The sequence below is a fragment of the Gigantopelta aegis genome, chromosome 9 (genome assembly GCF_016097555.1).
Source record: "Gigantopelta aegis isolate Gae_Host chromosome 9, Gae_host_genome, whole genome shotgun sequence".
NCBI classification, from domain to species: Eukaryota; Metazoa; Mollusca; class Gastropoda; order Neomphalida; family Peltospiridae; genus Gigantopelta; species Gigantopelta aegis.
Window position 1 is genome coordinate 34,102,480 of NC_054707.1, and position 17,930 is coordinate 34,120,409.

Here is a 17,930-nt window from a genome sequence, read left to right on the forward strand (position 1 = left end):
ATAGCACAAACCATGGCCTTTGTTGAACCAGTTATGGATCACTGGTCGGTGCAAGTGGTTTACACCTACCCATTGAGCCTTGCGGAGCACTCACTCTGGGTTTGGAGTCGGTATCTAGATTAAAAATCCCATGCCTCGACTGGGATCCGAACCCAGTACCTACAAGCCTGTAGACCGATGGCCTGCCACGACGCCACCGAGGCTGGTTTGTAAAATGATCCCTACTAATAAGAAGGAAGGAAAGACATTATTTAACAATGCACTCAACACATTTTATTTACGGTTATATCAGGCTTATGATTAAGGACCACACAGATATTGAGAGAGGAAACCCACTGTCGCCACTCCATGGGCTACTCTTTTCGATTAGCAGCAAGGGATCTTTTATGTGCATCATCCCACATACAGGGTAGTGCATACCACGGCGAGCGCTTTACCACTGGGCTGTGTCCCTCTCCCTACTAATAAAGCCATTTTAAAAAGATAGGAAACGAAGGAAATATTTTATTTAACGACGGACTAGAAAAATAGAGAGAAAAATCATTAGACAAACAAACAAAATACAAAGTAAAATAAAATAGACAGACAGACAGATAAATAAATAAAAATAATACAAACTAAAACAAAAACAAAACAAAGAAATGCAACCCCCCCCAAAAAAAACCAACCCAACAACCCCCCCCCCCCCCCCACAAAAAACAACAACAAACAAAACACAAAAACAAACAAAAAGCCCAAACAAAAACATTTTGTTATTTAGAATACCAGTATCTTCTAATTCGCTGTTTCACTGATCGTCCTAATACGGTAGTAGCCCAAACTGGATTTTGCTAATTCCGATTAGCAGCAAGGGCTATTTTATGTCAGCTTCCCGACTGACAAAATTACATTTACAACAAACTAGTACCAGTTACTGTAATGAAGGACTGATGTGACGGAATCATCTTTTGATTGACTGTTCACTTCCCAAGAAATTCCAAATGGCTCTGAAAATATTTATCTTTTCCTTTCGAGAATACAAAACGAGAGTACGAAACCCATATTAAAGCCGTATTGTAAAATCATTAATCTTTTGATATATTTTATTTATGTGCCTTTATTTTAGGTAATCATATTCATATACTCTCCTTTGTTTGACAGCAGATGTGTATTTTTGTGTGGTGTGTCGTTAACCATTCATTCGTTCACTGTTTCAGGTTTGTGCTGGTGTGTCGTTAACCATTCAATCGTTCACTGTTTCAGGTTTGTGCTGGTGTGTCGTTAACCATCCGTTCGTTCACTGTTTCAGGTTTGTGCTGGTGTGTCGTTAACCATTCATTCGTTTACTGTTTCAGGTTTGTGCTGGTGTGTCGTTAACCATCCGTTCGTTTGCTGTTTCAGGTTTGTGCTGGTGTGTCGTTAATCATTCGTTCGTTCACTGTTTCAGGTTTGTGCTGGTGTTTCGTTAACCATTCATTCGTTCACTGTTTCAGGTTTGTGCTGGTGTTTCGTTAACCATTCATTCGTTCACTGTTTCAGGTTTGTGCTGGTGTGTCGTTAACCATTCATTCGTTCACCGTTTCAGGTTCACGATGGGGAATTTCAGCGACAGTTCCATCGACTCGTTGAACTGGATGGAGGACTCGTACGTGCCCAGTGGATACGACTCGGAAGTGGATTCCATCGGCTCCTCTTCTTCGGTAGTCAACTCGTCGTCCGACTCTGGGATCGATTCGCCGAAACCCTCAACACAATCTTCCTCGACAACAACATCCTCGTCGACGACATCATCATCATCCTCGCCCGCCATGCTGCCACCATGTCGCGTCTGCGGAGAGAAGGCATCGGGTTTTCACTACGGCGTTAACACTTGCGAGGCCTGCAAGGTACGCATCAATTCAATTAATCAATGAATGGATCAATCAATCAATCAATCAATCGATCGATCGTCTGTTTTAAGACACATTCTCTGAATTTACCGGCGGATGTGTCCTAAACAGGAAAATACAGCTCTGCCTGGTAGTGCGTTAATAGTAATGGTTCAAAGTGTAGAATTATGATTATTTTTCAAACTGTATCTAGAAGGCCCTTTTACCCTATTCTCTGTTCCTCATAGCTATTATTTTGATTATTTTTCGAACTGTATCCAGAAGGCCCCTTTTGCCATATTCTCTGTTCCCATAAGCTACTTACTGCCACTGCAAAAACAAAACAAAAAGGTCCGGAAAACAAATTGTCATATATCCTAAGTTCAAGGGGCATAACTTTGTCAAAAATGAGCAAATATCTTCAGGCATTGTTGAAAAAAAACAAAAAAACATCCGGAAAGCTATATGTGGCACAGACGGACGGATGGACAGACTGACAAATAGACAGACAGAAGGACGAAGATAAAACCTATTGTCCCCTCCAATTTGACCGGTAGAGAGCTAAATAAAGAAGCATTCGCCTTTGGCAACCAGCCCGAGTAAACCGGACAGTGAGCTTCACTACTGTATAATCAAACCCTGAGAATAACGAATTGCCGTCCATGTTGATTTCAGGGGTTTTTCCGGCGAAGTTTACAGCGGAACGACAAGTACCGGTGTACAGGGTCTGGGCGGTGTGTCATTGGACCAGGACGCAGGAACGCCTGCCCCTCGTGTCGGTACAAGAAATGTGTGCTCGTTGGGATGTCCAAGTCAGGTAACGCACTTTACAGTTCTCACGTCGTATGTCTTAAAACAAGCATCCATTAGTTTGCTTATTACATGTAATAATATTACCATAATCAGCAGGGGCTAAACAAGGAATTGTTTCGGGGGTGGGGGAGGGCGAGTGGTACTAAGGGTAAAAGGGCACATGAACCAATTGGTGAAAAGGGCAACCCAGCTGCAATTTTTAAAGCCAGAAAAAAGAGAGAGGCATTTGATATATTTAAGGGGCTAGGACGGGGCCCCAGGTTCATTATTTTTTGCGCGTGTTTCTGTTGTGTTGTGTTGTATTGTGTTGTGCGTGCGTGCGCGTGCGTCTGTATGAGAACATCTGTATCCGTGTGTACATATGTACGTCAATATCCTCTATTTAAATTAAAATACGTTATGTAATAATAAAAAAAATAACAATGCGATGTTAATAACACGGTTTTACCTTTTCAGCTATAAAAACTGGACGCTATACACACGAGAAAAGGACACAAGACATACTGGAAGTTAAAAAACTACGAGTCTTTCAAATTCCGAAGACAACCGAGTTGATTCCGGTCGTCCCTCGACCAATAGGAAACAACGTGGAACTCTCCGGTCTCATCAACATCATTATTGACGCCCACAACAGATACGTCAGATCGACGTCATATGTGGCCGATGACGTGCTGCAGCAGACGCAGAAAGCCTATTATGTAAGTAGAACAAGAATATTGTGAAAATAAATTTATTTAATCAAAATATCCTCGTCCTCAATCCCCAAAATGAAAACCACACGCATACTATCAGCACTAACTTTAATACACACGTTACATAGATGTATAGCACTGGCGCGTGTGTGTGTGTGTGTGTGTGTGTGTGTGTGTATATATATGTATGTGTGTGTGTGTGTGTGTGTGTGTGTGTGTGAGTGAGTGTATCCTCCCCCCCCCCCCTTTATGTCAAGTTAACTTATAGGGAATTAGCAGCAAGGTGAATGATACAATACTACTGTTATAAGAAGGGCATTTTCATATTGTTATAGGTCCAATGACAATTGTATTGACTCGAGGCAACGCCAAGGACAATACAGCTGACCGAGGGCCAATACAACTTTCTGAGGCCCCTTAGCTAGGCCACGCTAGCACGCTCACCTCAGCTATCTGGGCTGTCTATCCAGTACAGTGGGTTAGTTGTTAGTGGCTAGTGGTTAGATAGAGAGAAGAGGGTGTAGTGGCCTTTCACCGGAGTGGTTAAAACTTTCTCTGGGTTGGAGTCGGTATCGGGCTACAAACCCTGTACCTACCAGCGTTATGTCCGATGGCTTAACCACGACACCACCGAGGCTGGTATATAATTCTAATACTGTGCTTATTTTGTGCTCACGCAGGATCAATACATGCTGAAGCAGGAGATGTTCGGCGAGATGCGCCCGCTGCCGAGTCACGAGTACTACGAGATCTACCAGACGACGGGCATCGACGTGGACAACCGCCAGGACATGATCCACTCGTTCGCCAAAAACATGGAGGAGGGCGTCAGGAGATACATTAACTTCGCCAAACTCATCCCGGGCTTCGCCGAGCTCTCCGTAACGGACCAGTCAAATCTGATTAAATGTAAGTGGCATGCGTCTACACCCTGACACAAAACGTAATTTGGAGAGTCCACTCTCACTGGCGTAGCAGACAGATAGACAAACAGACAAACAGACAAACAGACAGACAGACAAATTCTTTATTTACGTCTCACCTTGTATACAGATTAAAATATAAACAAGAGTTCAACAGTAATAATACAATGATACAGTAATAAAAGTACACAAGCCACTCCTAGGGAATTATGAGGGACTTTAAACCTGTTAAATGACTATCAAAACATTTTTAAAAATGGACTGGACCTGGGTGGGGGTTCGAATATTGACCAACGGACCCTTTTATCGACATTATTTTCCTAGATGGGTTGTTCGAACATCCAGATTCTTCCCAGCCTAAGCCTCTGACTCTCCTACCTTCTCCCGCAATGAATCATTGACCTCCCGGAGATCGTGGACAAACCCCCACACCATGCTACTTAGTAGCATGTCGTCTGCCATGTTCCGTAAAGGTAACATAGAAGACTCAATTAAAGTTAGTAGGCATAAGCGCTGTTGGGTCCTTGGCAAGAGCGACAACAATCTGATTAAAATTAGCTCTACTGATCTCACCAGTAGATCTAACAGCATTGCGTGGACTCCCATGTCCAGGTGACATTTCATCTATAAATAACAGTTTAAATATCGACCAATTACACTTCGCCTTTTATAACGTTATTCGGGAGCATACAAATTCTAAAAATATCGGTTGAGACTATTTATGCAATAGGCGAATTGTTGGTCTATTTCAACAGTGAACAAACAGGGGAAAACTCCAATAATAAATACTGGATTGTATACCATATTAAACAGATTTTATGGCTATACCATCACGTTTTTTTTTTTTTTTGGTCTTGAAACGAATTTTATATAAAATTTATATTGAAATTAGTTTCCGGCATACTTCGTAATTCACCCGAATCATTTCGTATACCCTCGGCATAATCCCGAATGTTTTCAAATTCTTTTCAAATCATTGGTCGAATGAAAGGTCAACTGGACATGAACTCCAACGGGCTGCTGTTAGATCCACATGTAATAGTGGAGCTAATTTTAATTAGATTAGAGCGACAATGACCTCCTTTAAGATTACTACCAAGCGTATTATTTAAAGACTATTAATCGATATCGTCATTGGCCTCACCAGAGATTTTAAAAATAATAATGATGAGAAAATGTCAGTAATTTTTATTTGCTAAAATAATCATACTATTTACCATAAAGAAGTAAACAACAGATCATATAGATTAAAAGGGGAATAACTCTTATTAGATATTGAATCACAATGGCGATTTGCCATCAAGGACGTTAGTTTGCATAAACATGAAACAAAATATTCATCCGTTACAGTATTTTATTTTATATTTTACAAATTATATTTCTTTGTAGCTTCCCGGTTCGAGTTTTGGTTCCTCGGCAATTTCCGTGGCTATAACAGGGACCTGGCTGTTGTGACATTCCCCAGCGGTAACACTGTCCACAAGCAGGAAATGTGGCGCTTGTGGGAAAAAGCTTACGTCAACGGTTGCTTCGATTTTGCAGAGTCTCTCAAACGACTAAACCTCTCCCCAGACGAATATGTCCTCATTAAAAGTATCTCCGTGTTGTTTACTGGTGAGTTTTTCTTTATTATTTCATTCGTTATTCCAGGCAACCTCTCACAATTTGTACATCGGAGGTCGTTGTATACACTGGTATAGTACATGTATATTAGAAACTGTATATATGTAATCAAAAAGAGTAGCTTATATTATGATAGTACAGGTTTTCTTCTTTATCACTTTAGGTTGTTTGTCACAATCCATGTTAGACACCTGCTAGTTATTTTCTGGTTCTCAAACAGAAAATTATGGTGCTGTCTATTCCATGTACTTTATGTTATGTTGTTATTGTTATTTAACGGCGTTTATCTAAGACCCTTTACTGGGACGTAATCCTGTCACGGAATCGTATAATATAGTCCGATGGCTTTGATAAACAACCCTTCACGCCAAATATTCACTCAAAACATTACTTGACCACAAACAGAGTTTAGTAAGACTGAACACCTTATGCCAACACGGGAAGCGGGACGTAGCTCAGGACGTAGTAAAGCTGATGCGCAGTCGGCCTGGGATCGATCCCCGTCGGTGGGCCCATTGGGCTATTTCTCGTTCCAGCCAGTGCACCACGACTGGTATATCAAATGCCGTTGTATGTGCTTTTTTGTCTGTGGGATGGTGCATATAAAATATCCCTTGCTACTAATGAAAAAATGCAGCGGATTTCTACCTTTAAGACTATTATGTCAAAATTACCAAATGTTTGACATCCAATAACAGATGATTAATAAACCAATGTGCTCTAGTGAAGTCGTTAAACAAAACAAACTTTAATTTATGCTCACATCTACATCTGCACCTACTTTACTTAATCATTAAAATGTTTCCTTTCAGATCGTTGCGATCTAAGCAACCCAGACAAGGTTGCGGACATGCAGTGGAAGGTTATACAGTGCCTGATGTTCCTGCTGTACACCAACCACCCAAAGGAGCCCGGTCTGTTTGCCCGGATCATGGACCGCCTCACCGCGCTGCGAGACCTCACGGAGTGGAACCAGAGACTCTTCCGCAACATCACCGTGCTGCCGACCTTCCAAAGAAGTCCACTGCTCGTTGAAATGCTTACCACTTAAAGAAACAAACTCCAAAACATTTTCTTCCTTCGCTTTGCTGCTTCGCTTCATTGTCTGCAAGTAAGAAATTAAATCTGGTGTCAGTGCAAGAACGGGTTGCCCACCAAGATTACTCGTGATACCTGACAACCCGTGTACGAAAAGGGTCGCGAAATGAGGAAACAAAACGTTACGTCGAATAGGGACAAGTACCCAACGAGTCTTGTTCCTTGTACGCAACGTGAAGTATTAAACTGGAGTTGCAGGAGGGATACACCAATTGGTCATGACAAGAAAGGATGCCAAAAGCAGACGAGTAGCTAGTATTGCTGCGTTTTAACCCAGAAGAATAAGATTAAAACTACAGGACGAATCACCAAATGGGTATAATACCGCAGGACCTTTCAAAGTGTATGTAGACCAAGGACGAAACTTGATCCAGCAACTACCAACTACCAAGTCGTCTTGTTGCCATTTGCCAAGGACAGCATTAAACTAATTATTGCAGGAAGAAATACAAAATGGTATATGCAAACGCGCCACATTATAATTATTATTATAAAATAATAATTATATTATAGTAAAAGACATAAAGCCATACAATAGCAGACCATGTGGCTATCGCATTTCATTCCTTTTTAAGAAAAGAGATTTATCACTGGAGTCTTAATGGTATAACCACATGGACCATTTGATCTTCGAACGCCCAAAGACGTTGTTGTTGTTGTTTTTGCAAAAGAGATTGCGATGTTTACTTTTACACTATGTATTGTATGTATATAGTACTGTTACGTGTATTTAATACATGATAGGAACATTTTCCTAAAATTCTGGAATATTTGCTTCAACACATGTATGTATATAGTATTGACGCCATTCCTGGAACACTATTAGGGACGAGGGCAAAACCCTATGGGTCCACTGTGAAGGGGATCTATCTTGGGGACGAATCTAGAATTATGAGAAAAAGGTTTGCTGGCAGACCCACATATTTCACTAAGCTATACTTTACTTGGCAGCTCAAGGGGGGAGGGCGAGGTTTAAACCCCCTAACCCCCAGGATCGGCCACTGCGATTCTACGACCCAATCATCCCTGGAAAATGCCAGTATTTTTTTGTTGGAAAATGAAGTTAACTGATCACCATTGTTCACTTTTTAACACTCAAGGCCTACAACATACGTCATTTCGGATAGTTTAATGCACGGACTGAATGTTCGCTTCGACGTAGTCTGTTCGTGTGTATTGGCTGATTTCATTAACTCATGAAGAAAATTAATTAAAATTTGTGTTAAAATGAAGGGAAGGAAATTGTACAGGGTGGGGTGGGGTCTAGACTGTGGTGCATAGGCGTACGGGCTCCCATTTTTGCAGGGGGGAGGGGGAGGGGAGCAGGTTGATTTTTGCCCGAATTAAATGAAAATGCCCTAATCTGGATTACAACATTTATTTATATTAGCATTACTGCCAAACCGTTATATAGGGTTGCATACGAATCACTGAGCATTCTTTACATGTGGATTACAACTAATTTTGTGGGTAGAATGATGGAAATATATTGTGAAAACGTGTCAGGCTACCTCATTTTGCCCGAATATCAATATTTTCCCCCCGAATTTAAGGATTTTCTCCTGTCACCCCCACCCCCCCCCCCCCCCCCCCCCCCCTCCCGTCTCGTATGCGTATGCTATGGCAAGCGAGGTTTTAAAGGTGTCGAGTCATGCTCCGGCGAAACAACAAAATAAGTAAATATTCAGTACAAGTGTATATATGTGTAAACCATTATTTCGCATATTATTAGACAAACTTTAGTGACTTAGGTTGAAGGCTTGAAGAATGTATAGCACAAGTGTATATTGGTGTCAACCTTTATTTCGCATATTAGACCAACCTCAGTAACTTAGGTTGAAGGCTGGAAGGCTCTATAGCACAAGTGTATATTGGTGTCAACCTTTATTTCGCATATTAGACCAACCTCAGTAACTTAGGTTGAAGGCTGGAAGGCTCTATAGCACAAGTGTATATTGGTGTCAACCTTTATTTCGCATATTAGACCAACCTCAGTAATTTAGGTTGAAAGCTGGAAGGCTCTATAGCACAAGTGTTTATTGGTGTAAACCTTTATTTCACATATTAGACCAACCTCACTAACTTAGGTTGAAAGCTGGAAGAATGTATAACACAAGTGTATGTTATTGGTGTACATCTTTATTTCGCATATTAGACCAACCTCACTAACTTAGGTTGAAAGCTTGAAGAATGTATAACACAAGTGTATGTTATTGGTGTACATCTTTATTTCGCATATTAGACCAACATCACTAACTTAGGTTGAAAGCTTGAAGAATGTATAACACAAGTGTATGTTATTGGTGTATATCTTTATTTCGCATATTACACCAACCTCGGTGACATAGCCTGACGGCGTGAAGAATGTATAGCACAAGTGTATGTTATTGGTGTACATCTTTATTTCACATATTAGATCAACCACAGTGAGTTAGGTTGAAGGCTTGAAGACTGTATAACACAAGTATATATTGGTGTACATCTTTATTTCGCATATTAGACCAACCTCAGTGACTTGGGTTGAAGGCTTGAAGAATGGACATGTATTACGAACTTCGCAATATTGTTATTATTTATTTTTGTACATTATACACGTTTCAATGTTCCATGAAATACATGACGTAGACCTAACAAAATAAATACACATGTACATGTAGATATATATATATATATATATATATATATATATATATATATAATGCATTCTGATGACATCATTTACCTACAAATAAATGCAAAAAAATCTGACAGAGTTTGCATTATTGTTGTTGGCATCTATTAAAATCTTGATGGATTTAGTTGACTATACAATTTATTCTGCTGACCACATTTTTAAAGTCACATATCCCACCATTATATATATATATATATATATATATATAAAAATAAAGGGCCATTCTCCCAGAAGTTGTCACTTTGCATAGTAGTATCCTTGTAAAAAATAATGTTTTTACAATATGTTTTATGGTCATGTCTTATCCCTGGAGTCAGGTGAGTGTATTTCAAATTCAAGCAGCGATCTTTACATAAGATTTTTTTTATCAACATTTGTTTTTTTGGAACGGGGTCTGATAGCAATGGCTGCCATATTACAGTGTTGACATACTTTGTTTTCTGTTTATAAAAAATCTAAATATATTTAGATATACGTGATGAACATTTACCGATTCATATTTTTCAGTAGCCCATCAAAGAGCAAAATAGCACGAACATATTTAATTTCTTTTAACAAGGAACACTTTTGCTGATCGGCGTTACGGTATTGACGTGTTATTTGCAAAATGAGTAACAAACAAGAATAATCTTGTAAAATAGACCATACATGTAAACTTCAGCCTGAGAATACATGTTTTTCATCTTCAAGTTTTTATTAATCGACTGGTTGTTATAAAATACTGAATGAAATCAGGTTTGGGTTATTTTGATTTAGGTTCAGTCTCATGGCCTTGATTTGTAACATGGAAATTTCAGGTTTTGGACTCTATTAAATCATACAAGGTATCCAAGCTATTCGAAACGCCATAGAAGATACTAACATCCTGGAAGACGGAGAAACTACAGCTGTTCTTAGTATAGCTAACTTTGTCCTCTGTAACAATGAATTCGAATTCTACGGACAATTTTATCGTCAAATCTCGGGTACTGTTATGGGTACCCCTTTTGTTGTCACCTACGCCAATGTCATTCATGTCATTCTGGATGAAACAGTTTTGGCATATTACACCCCATACCCCAGATATTTGTTACAGATTCATCAATGAAATTTGTACATTCTCATCAGATACTACTGAAGAAATCAAGGACCCATATTCAAGAAAAGGTGTAAAGTTACGTCTACGACTAGCACTTACGTCTGCCGTAGATTTACGTTTACGTACAAGAAACACCTTATTCTCAAAGACGGTCGTAAACATAAACATAACTTTAGTTGGACGTAAATCTACGATTTAACTCTCTCACAGGAGAAATAATTAAAAAAATTATTATATAGAAACGATGGCTACCGGGAAAATAACAAATGCGCAAAACGCTATTTCGTTTGTCGTCTGCTAACAATAACATCGCGAACGGCGAACCATGGCAATTTGGTATTGGTGAAGATCCGCGTTTTGGTACCAAATTTAGGACATTCTTAAAAAGGAAAAGATAACTCCGGCGATATGTGGCCGAGTCGAAAACATCCGTTCGATCACACACAAAAATATTCAATCCGTGGGTTTTCGCCATCGCCAACTCCTTCAGTTATTGGAAATGCCGTTATTTTCCACAAATAATAGTAAATAACGGCGATCTTGCTTGATTTATTATATGTACACGACTTACGTGCAGCGTTAGTTGTAACCAGAGGCACTCTTATATTTACGTCCAACTTTACACATAACTTACGTTTACTTTGTTTAGTGAATAGCTCTTAAGACGTAGATTTACGTTTACGTGTAAAACTACTTGTGAATGTGGGTCCAGGAGTTTATAACTATACTTAATCAATACCACCCCACTATTAAGTTTACTATAGAAATGAATGTAGAGAGTGTCTGTTCTAAAGAGAGTGCAACCCATAGATATCTAACACCTTCAAGTTGCCATCCTAGACATGTATTCCGTTCTATTGCATACGGTGGAGCATTCCGGATCCGACACATCTGTAGTAAACCAGAATGGGCCGAAATAAACCTTAGCAAAGTCTATCAGTATCAGCGCAACTGTGGTTATAAAGAAAAGGTCATTAATGAAATGTTTGATAAAGCCCGAACCCAGTCTAGAAAAACACTTCTACAGTAAAAACAGAAACCCCATACACCGGTGGGTACTATAGCTTGGGTGACGACCTACGACAACCAGATTTGAGAACAATTGCTAAACAAAATACCATTCTGAAAACCAATGAAAACATGACCAAAGTGATGAAAAATAATAAACTTATTATTGCAGAGAGAAGAAACACCACTATTGGCAATATTCTCAAAGTGAATAAACTTAGCCTCAGCCTAACAGAGACATGTATGTGTAACACTTGGGGGTGCAGACCCTGTCATCGACCAAGGTGTAAATCATGTGATACTATGACTATTTCTAAAGTCATTCTAAACAGGAAATGTTTTATTTAACGACGCACTCAACACATTTTAATTACGGTTATATGACGTCACCATTCTAAACGGAGACCATGTTTCATTCCCCATTAGACACACCCTGCATTGCCAATCAGATTTTGTGATTTATTCACTGACTTGCACTAAATGCAGCATACAATATGCGGGCCAGACAGTCGCCCCCTTCAGGCTCAGCACACGTCTTTCAGGTCACCGTCATAATATAAAATACAATAATTTAATAAAACTTTTAAAGCCCCTCATGTAGATCCACACTTTAATCAGCATGAACACTATTATGTTTGTCACCTGCTTGAAAAGGTATCCAATCAGAATAAAAAGAAACAACAGACTAAACTCAATTTGGCTTTTGGTAGCTGTTGACTCTTCCTTTGTTTTAATCGGTCCCTTTCATGACCAATTTACCTGATTAGTTCCCTTTGTTTATTTAGCTTGTGTTGTTTTATATTGTGTTCACCTACAGCCAGTCTGTTTTATTCCCTGAGGAAGTTTAAAGTTTTTAAACGATACGTTGGGATTTTAAGATAGTTTTTAAGACAATTTTAATATATATTTTGTACAAATTTTCAAGAGTAAGATGTATGCATCTAGGTCAGTCGGTAGAGCACGAGACTCTTAATCTCGGGGTCGTGGGTTCGAGCCCCACGTTGGGCTTTCGTTTTTATTATTATTGTGGTAATAAAAAAGAACTGAAATGGCGTATTCAAGTAATGACACAGTATATGTTTCATATCACATACATTTAAAATTTTAGAATTAAAGGTCTGTGGCATCAGATTTAGGAAACCAATTATAGTCTAGACACAGTAGCTGGCGATCATTTAGTTGTCGTATTTTCCGCATTTATTACATGCAGTACTCTCTATATTATATAAACAGGGGACGGCTAGAGGACACTCGAGCTAATATTATATTAAATAAATATATTATATAGAACGATAGAAGCATTCCATCAGCCCCACCCACCCGACATACACCCGTTATTTGTGTTCTGTTCTAGATTATTTATTTCTTCTTTTTCAAGAGCCTAGGTTATTAGTTGGTTGAGTATCATCACTACCACCTAGTTCAACATTGGACTTAGAAATGTTAATATACCGGTATTTAACTAATAAACTGAAATAAATAAATAAATATAACTGTAAATATAACATCAATAAGGCAATAGTAGCATTTCAAATGTAAAAAAGTAATGTATAATTTAGTCGGTAGAACACGAGACTCTTAGTCTCCATACCATCACGGTTTTTTGTTTTTCGTCTTGAAACGAATAACAAAAAAAAAAAAAAAAAAAAAAAAAAAAAAACGTGATGGTATAGCCATAAAATCTGTTTATACTAGTATACAATCCAGAGTTTATTACTGCACTTTTCCCCGTGTTTTTTAATGTTACAATACACCAACAAGTTCGCGTAAATAGTCTCTCCCGATATTTTTAGAATTTGTATGCTCCCGAATAACGCTATAAAAGGCGAAGTGTAATTGGTTGATATTTAAATTGTTATTTATAGATGAAATGTTACCTTGACATGGGAGTCCACGCAATACTGTTAGATCTACTGGTAGACCAATAGAGCTAATTCTAATCAGATTGTAAATAAATATAACGGTAAATATTAGGGGTGTGACGAATACACATGGTGGCGAATACGATACATATCACGAATATGTATTCACATCCATGAATACACATTACACAAGTACAAAGGCTTTGCTGAAAGGAAAAAAAAAGTATTTATTTTTAAAGTAAAACCTGATTAGTGATTACACAGGAAACCGAAACCGTATATACATTGTATAATGTAGACAGAAGTTATGGATTACCGGTAAATTAATTTTATTTTGAATATCAAATATATATTTTTAAGGCCATTTTGGTTTTTGGTATCTAGTATTAATCAATTTATATCCATATTTGAATTGCTAATATGCCACAGTTCTCTTTAAGAATTATAGAAAATAAATTATAATTTAGTTAATCTACAAAACTGTAACACACTTAGATCACGTTTTTATCAAATGGAGTGAAAAAGCAGGTTTTATATCGATAAATACCATGGGAATCCCCATGTCCCAATTGCTTGAAATAATTTTGAAAGTTAGTATTCTGATGTCACCGGTAGAAGCACAACAATGCCTACGTCACGACAAATTTCACAGACTTGGGGTGCGTTCGTTTCACCTCTCCTGGACATGTTCCAACTGTTCTGTCCTGGTTGTATCCCCTCTCCAGATATCGTAAGACTTAGCAAAATTATTGGTTTTAAGGGTTTGTAACGTTTTGTATTGAGACACTTACTTGTCTGAACTTTATTGTTACTGAAAATGTTCACGAACTGTGAAGAAAAATCTCACAAATGAACAACAACAAATCGGATGTTGATTGCGCGAACCGTGCACGAGAAAACAAACCGAACCAAAATGATAACGGTCACGTGATATACCAACGTCTGTGACATTAAAAATAGATTGGACCTCGCTTGCTTAACGGTTTTTTCTCGACAACACGTTTTGTGAAAAAATGCAAAAAATGCATTTCGTGGTTTTACAAACATCAGGATTACCAAAAAGCACTTCAGGTGAATGGAAATGTGTATTCTAAATAATAAAATGTAAGTAAAGTGCAATTTTATTTGTGAAAAATGGGGTTTAATAGCGAAAAACAACGCCGTAATGGTTAACAAATAAACGTAACTAGGGTGTGTCCCTTTAAGCGTTAGAATATTGGTTCAAAATTATTGACGTTGCACTGCGTAGAATGCATAAATTAACGAACTACACTCGCCCGTGTCTCGTATTAGGCTGGTTGAACGAGACTATGCGACGTCATACAGTGTTTTGACAGAAGCGCAGTCAAGCTGCATGTAGAGTACCAGTCCAACGCATGGAATAAAACAAAAAAAGGATCGGTCTACGAGTCTGACTGTCACTATGCGGTTGACCTAATATAAAAAAGGACAATAAAAACGATCGAATCGTTATTGCGTTTTGGTTAGTATAAATTAGAAACTTAAATTATACAGTAAACATTATATATAAGTATTCGTGTATTCGGTTCAGCTAGTGACGAATACGAATGCAACTACGATACAGATCGCTGTTCGGTGCACCGAATATTCGAGTGTATCGTTACACCCCTAGTAAATATAACATCAATAATGCAATAGTAGCATTCCAAATTTTCAAAAGTAATTTATCTGCCCGGCTAGCTCAGTCGGTAGAGCACGAGACTCTTAATCTCGGGGTCGTGGGTTCGAGCCCCACGTTGGGCTCAATTTTTTTTATTATTATTATGGTAATCAAAAATAACTAAAATATGTTGCATGTGTAAATGTAAGCACATATGCACGTCATACTTGAACACGGAATAACAAAACGCCCATTCAAAAACAAAAACAAAAAAACACACACAAAAGAATAAAACAAAGGAATCATACAAACAAATAAGTACAGGCCTACATGACTCAGACCTTGTAGCGTAAGCTTAAGAGAAACATACTACAGGTAATAATGTGACGTCACATCATTGTTTGTACGTCATTGTCGACAACGTCATAATGACATTTATGATGCAATATGTAGCGTATTCAATAAAATGACACAACTAAAGGTCTGTGGCATTAGGCCCCGTGCTTATAAACCTTAAAGTCTAGACTTTAATAAAGTCCAGACTTTAACGTCATGGAAACGCCATTCAAATACCATTACGTTAAAGTCTAGACTTTAAGTTTTAAAATCACGGGCCACTTATGAAACAAATGGAAACAAATTATATTCTAGACACAGTAGCTGGCGACCATTTGGTTGTCGTATTTTCCGCATTTATTACATACATAAAGGGAATAACTGGTTATTGTCTTAAGATATCGGCTTTATCCTGCGAAGGTTAGAATGGCGAATGCAGCTAGGCTCTGCCGAGTTGCATTCGCTATTCGACCTGAGCAGGATAAAGCCGATATCTTAAGACAATAACCAGTTATTTCTTTTATCCTGCAATCCTACAGGAATATTTGGAAAATCATTATTTATTCCAGTTTTGTGTACACAAATCGAGTATTGTCAACCTAGCAAGGCTTTTTCCGCATGACGTCATTATTTGTAAATCGCTAGCTACATTCTGTCACATTAAAAAAGCGTTTCTAAACTCTTAATACATAAATAAATATATACGTTTTGTATTGTTATATAGCAAAACTAAAAGTTATTATTACAAATTATTTAAAGAGTATGTTTATTGAAAATCTACTCTGAAATACTCAGTCGAGTCGGGCTTATGTTACGTGACCTATAATTTTGGTCAGTGACCGAAAATATAGAGATTTATCTAGTCATCATATCTTGCCAATGTATACAGGGATTGCTGGATAAATATATATATATATTCGATCTGTCCAACCCACCAACCAGACATACACCCGTTTATTGTGTTCGGTTCTAAGTTACTTCTTTTTTCTTTCTCAAGACGTTATTAGTTGGTTGACTATCATCACTACCACCTAGTTCAAAATTGGACAAAGAAATGTCAATATACCGGTAAATAAATAAATATAACGGTAAATATAACATCAATAATGCAATAGTAGCATTCCAAATGTTCAAGAGTAATTTACATGCCCGGCTAGCTCAGTCGGTAGAGCACGAGACTGACTTCCGGTTTGGGTTTTGTCGATGGAGGACATGTTTCACTTCGGCTCCAGTTTTGAAAAGTTTTGAAAAGTGTTTTTGATTTGATAAGGTGTTTGTTTTCAGATTTAAAAAAAAACCCCAGTGGAGATGAGTATGAGTGGCGATATGGAGAAGGAAGAAGTGAAGAAAGTGATATATAAGAGTAGTATAGGGGCCTGTATGGGGTCATGACCTACTTTCCCGTGATCACGTGACCTTGGTAGGAGACAATGGGCTTGGTATAGACAATGGTCTTTTGTGTAGGAAACAATGGCCTTTGTATAGGGGGGTGCAGGTGTATGGCCTTGGTATAGACAATGGGCTTTTGTGTAGGAAACAATGGCCTTTGTATGGGGGGGGGGGGGTGCAGGTGTATGGCCTCGGTAGGAAACAATGGCCTTTGTGTAGAAGACAATGGCACAATGGCCTTTGTATAGGAAACAATGACACAATGGCTTTTGTGTAGGAAACAATGGCATTTGTATAGGGAGGTGCAGGTGTCTGACCTGGGTAGGAAAACAATGGCCTTTGTGTAGGAAACAATGGTCTGGGTGCAGGTGTGCGATCATGGTGTATACAATTCAATGTATTGCATATTACCAAACAAACTGGTGTCAGCAAACAAATAAAAGCAAAAGAAAAACATACAGCACCATTAACAACAACAATTAATAATAACACTATGTACAGGCCAGGTGTAAGTGACGTTGGATTTGGCTTCATTGTATAACAGTCTATTGTGTTGTTTTTTTTGTATTCACAGTGGACATACACGTGGATGTTTTTTTCACAGTGTTTTATTCTAGGCACCCAAAATAATAGCCGTTAAAATATGTCTCGTGGGGAAGGACTGTAACTGTTTGCTGACTGTTTGGTCTAAAGTGAGGCTTTCATGTCGCCAGACAAAATGCGTGTGTGATGATTTTCATTCATTTGTATTTCTTTAGCACATTGTCGACGTTTTCTTTGTTGCCGTCATTCAGCCATTCATTCATTCGCTTTATAATAGAGGAGTACTTTATGAGACCTCTTCATCAGCCCTCATACAAAGGCATTTTATTACACCTCTCCGAGTGTTTATGAAACCAGGTGAACTGCAAAAGGCATACCGACGCGTGCCCGTCTTAAGTAGCAGAATAAATTTGTTATGGTATG

General features: G+C 38.4%; 1 protein-coding gene and 2 non-coding genes across 5 annotated transcripts in view; all 3 read left to right on the plus strand.

The window, feature by feature from the left end:
• LOC121380834 (retinoic acid receptor alpha-like) overlaps positions 1–9,711 on the plus strand; it is a 32,557-nt gene extending 22,846 nt beyond the window's left edge. For all 3 annotated transcript variants that reach the window (XM_041509818.1, XM_041509820.1, XM_041509819.1), the window contains exons 3-8: positions 1,565–1,865; positions 2,523–2,664; positions 3,117–3,358; positions 4,033–4,261; positions 5,665–5,889; positions 6,711–9,711. In XM_041509818.1, the coding sequence (XP_041365752.1) occupies positions 1,565–1,865; positions 2,523–2,664; positions 3,117–3,358; positions 4,033–4,261; positions 5,665–5,889; positions 6,711–6,949 (1,378 nt within the window). In that variant the 3' untranslated portion in view covers positions 6,950–9,711. The remainder of the gene's footprint in view (positions 1–1,564; positions 1,866–2,522; positions 2,665–3,116; positions 3,359–4,032; positions 4,262–5,664; positions 5,890–6,710) is intronic.
• A 2,982-nt stretch (positions 9,712–12,693) lies between these two features.
• Positions 12,694–12,764, plus strand: Trnak-cuu. The gene has a single exon. It is a non-coding gene; the product is annotated as a tRNA-Lys (tRNA).
• A 2,545-nt stretch (positions 12,765–15,309) lies between these two features.
• On the plus strand, positions 15,310–15,382 carry Trnak-cuu. The gene has a single exon. It is a non-coding gene; the product is annotated as a tRNA-Lys (tRNA).
• Positions 15,383–17,930: the final 2,548 nt, after the last annotated feature.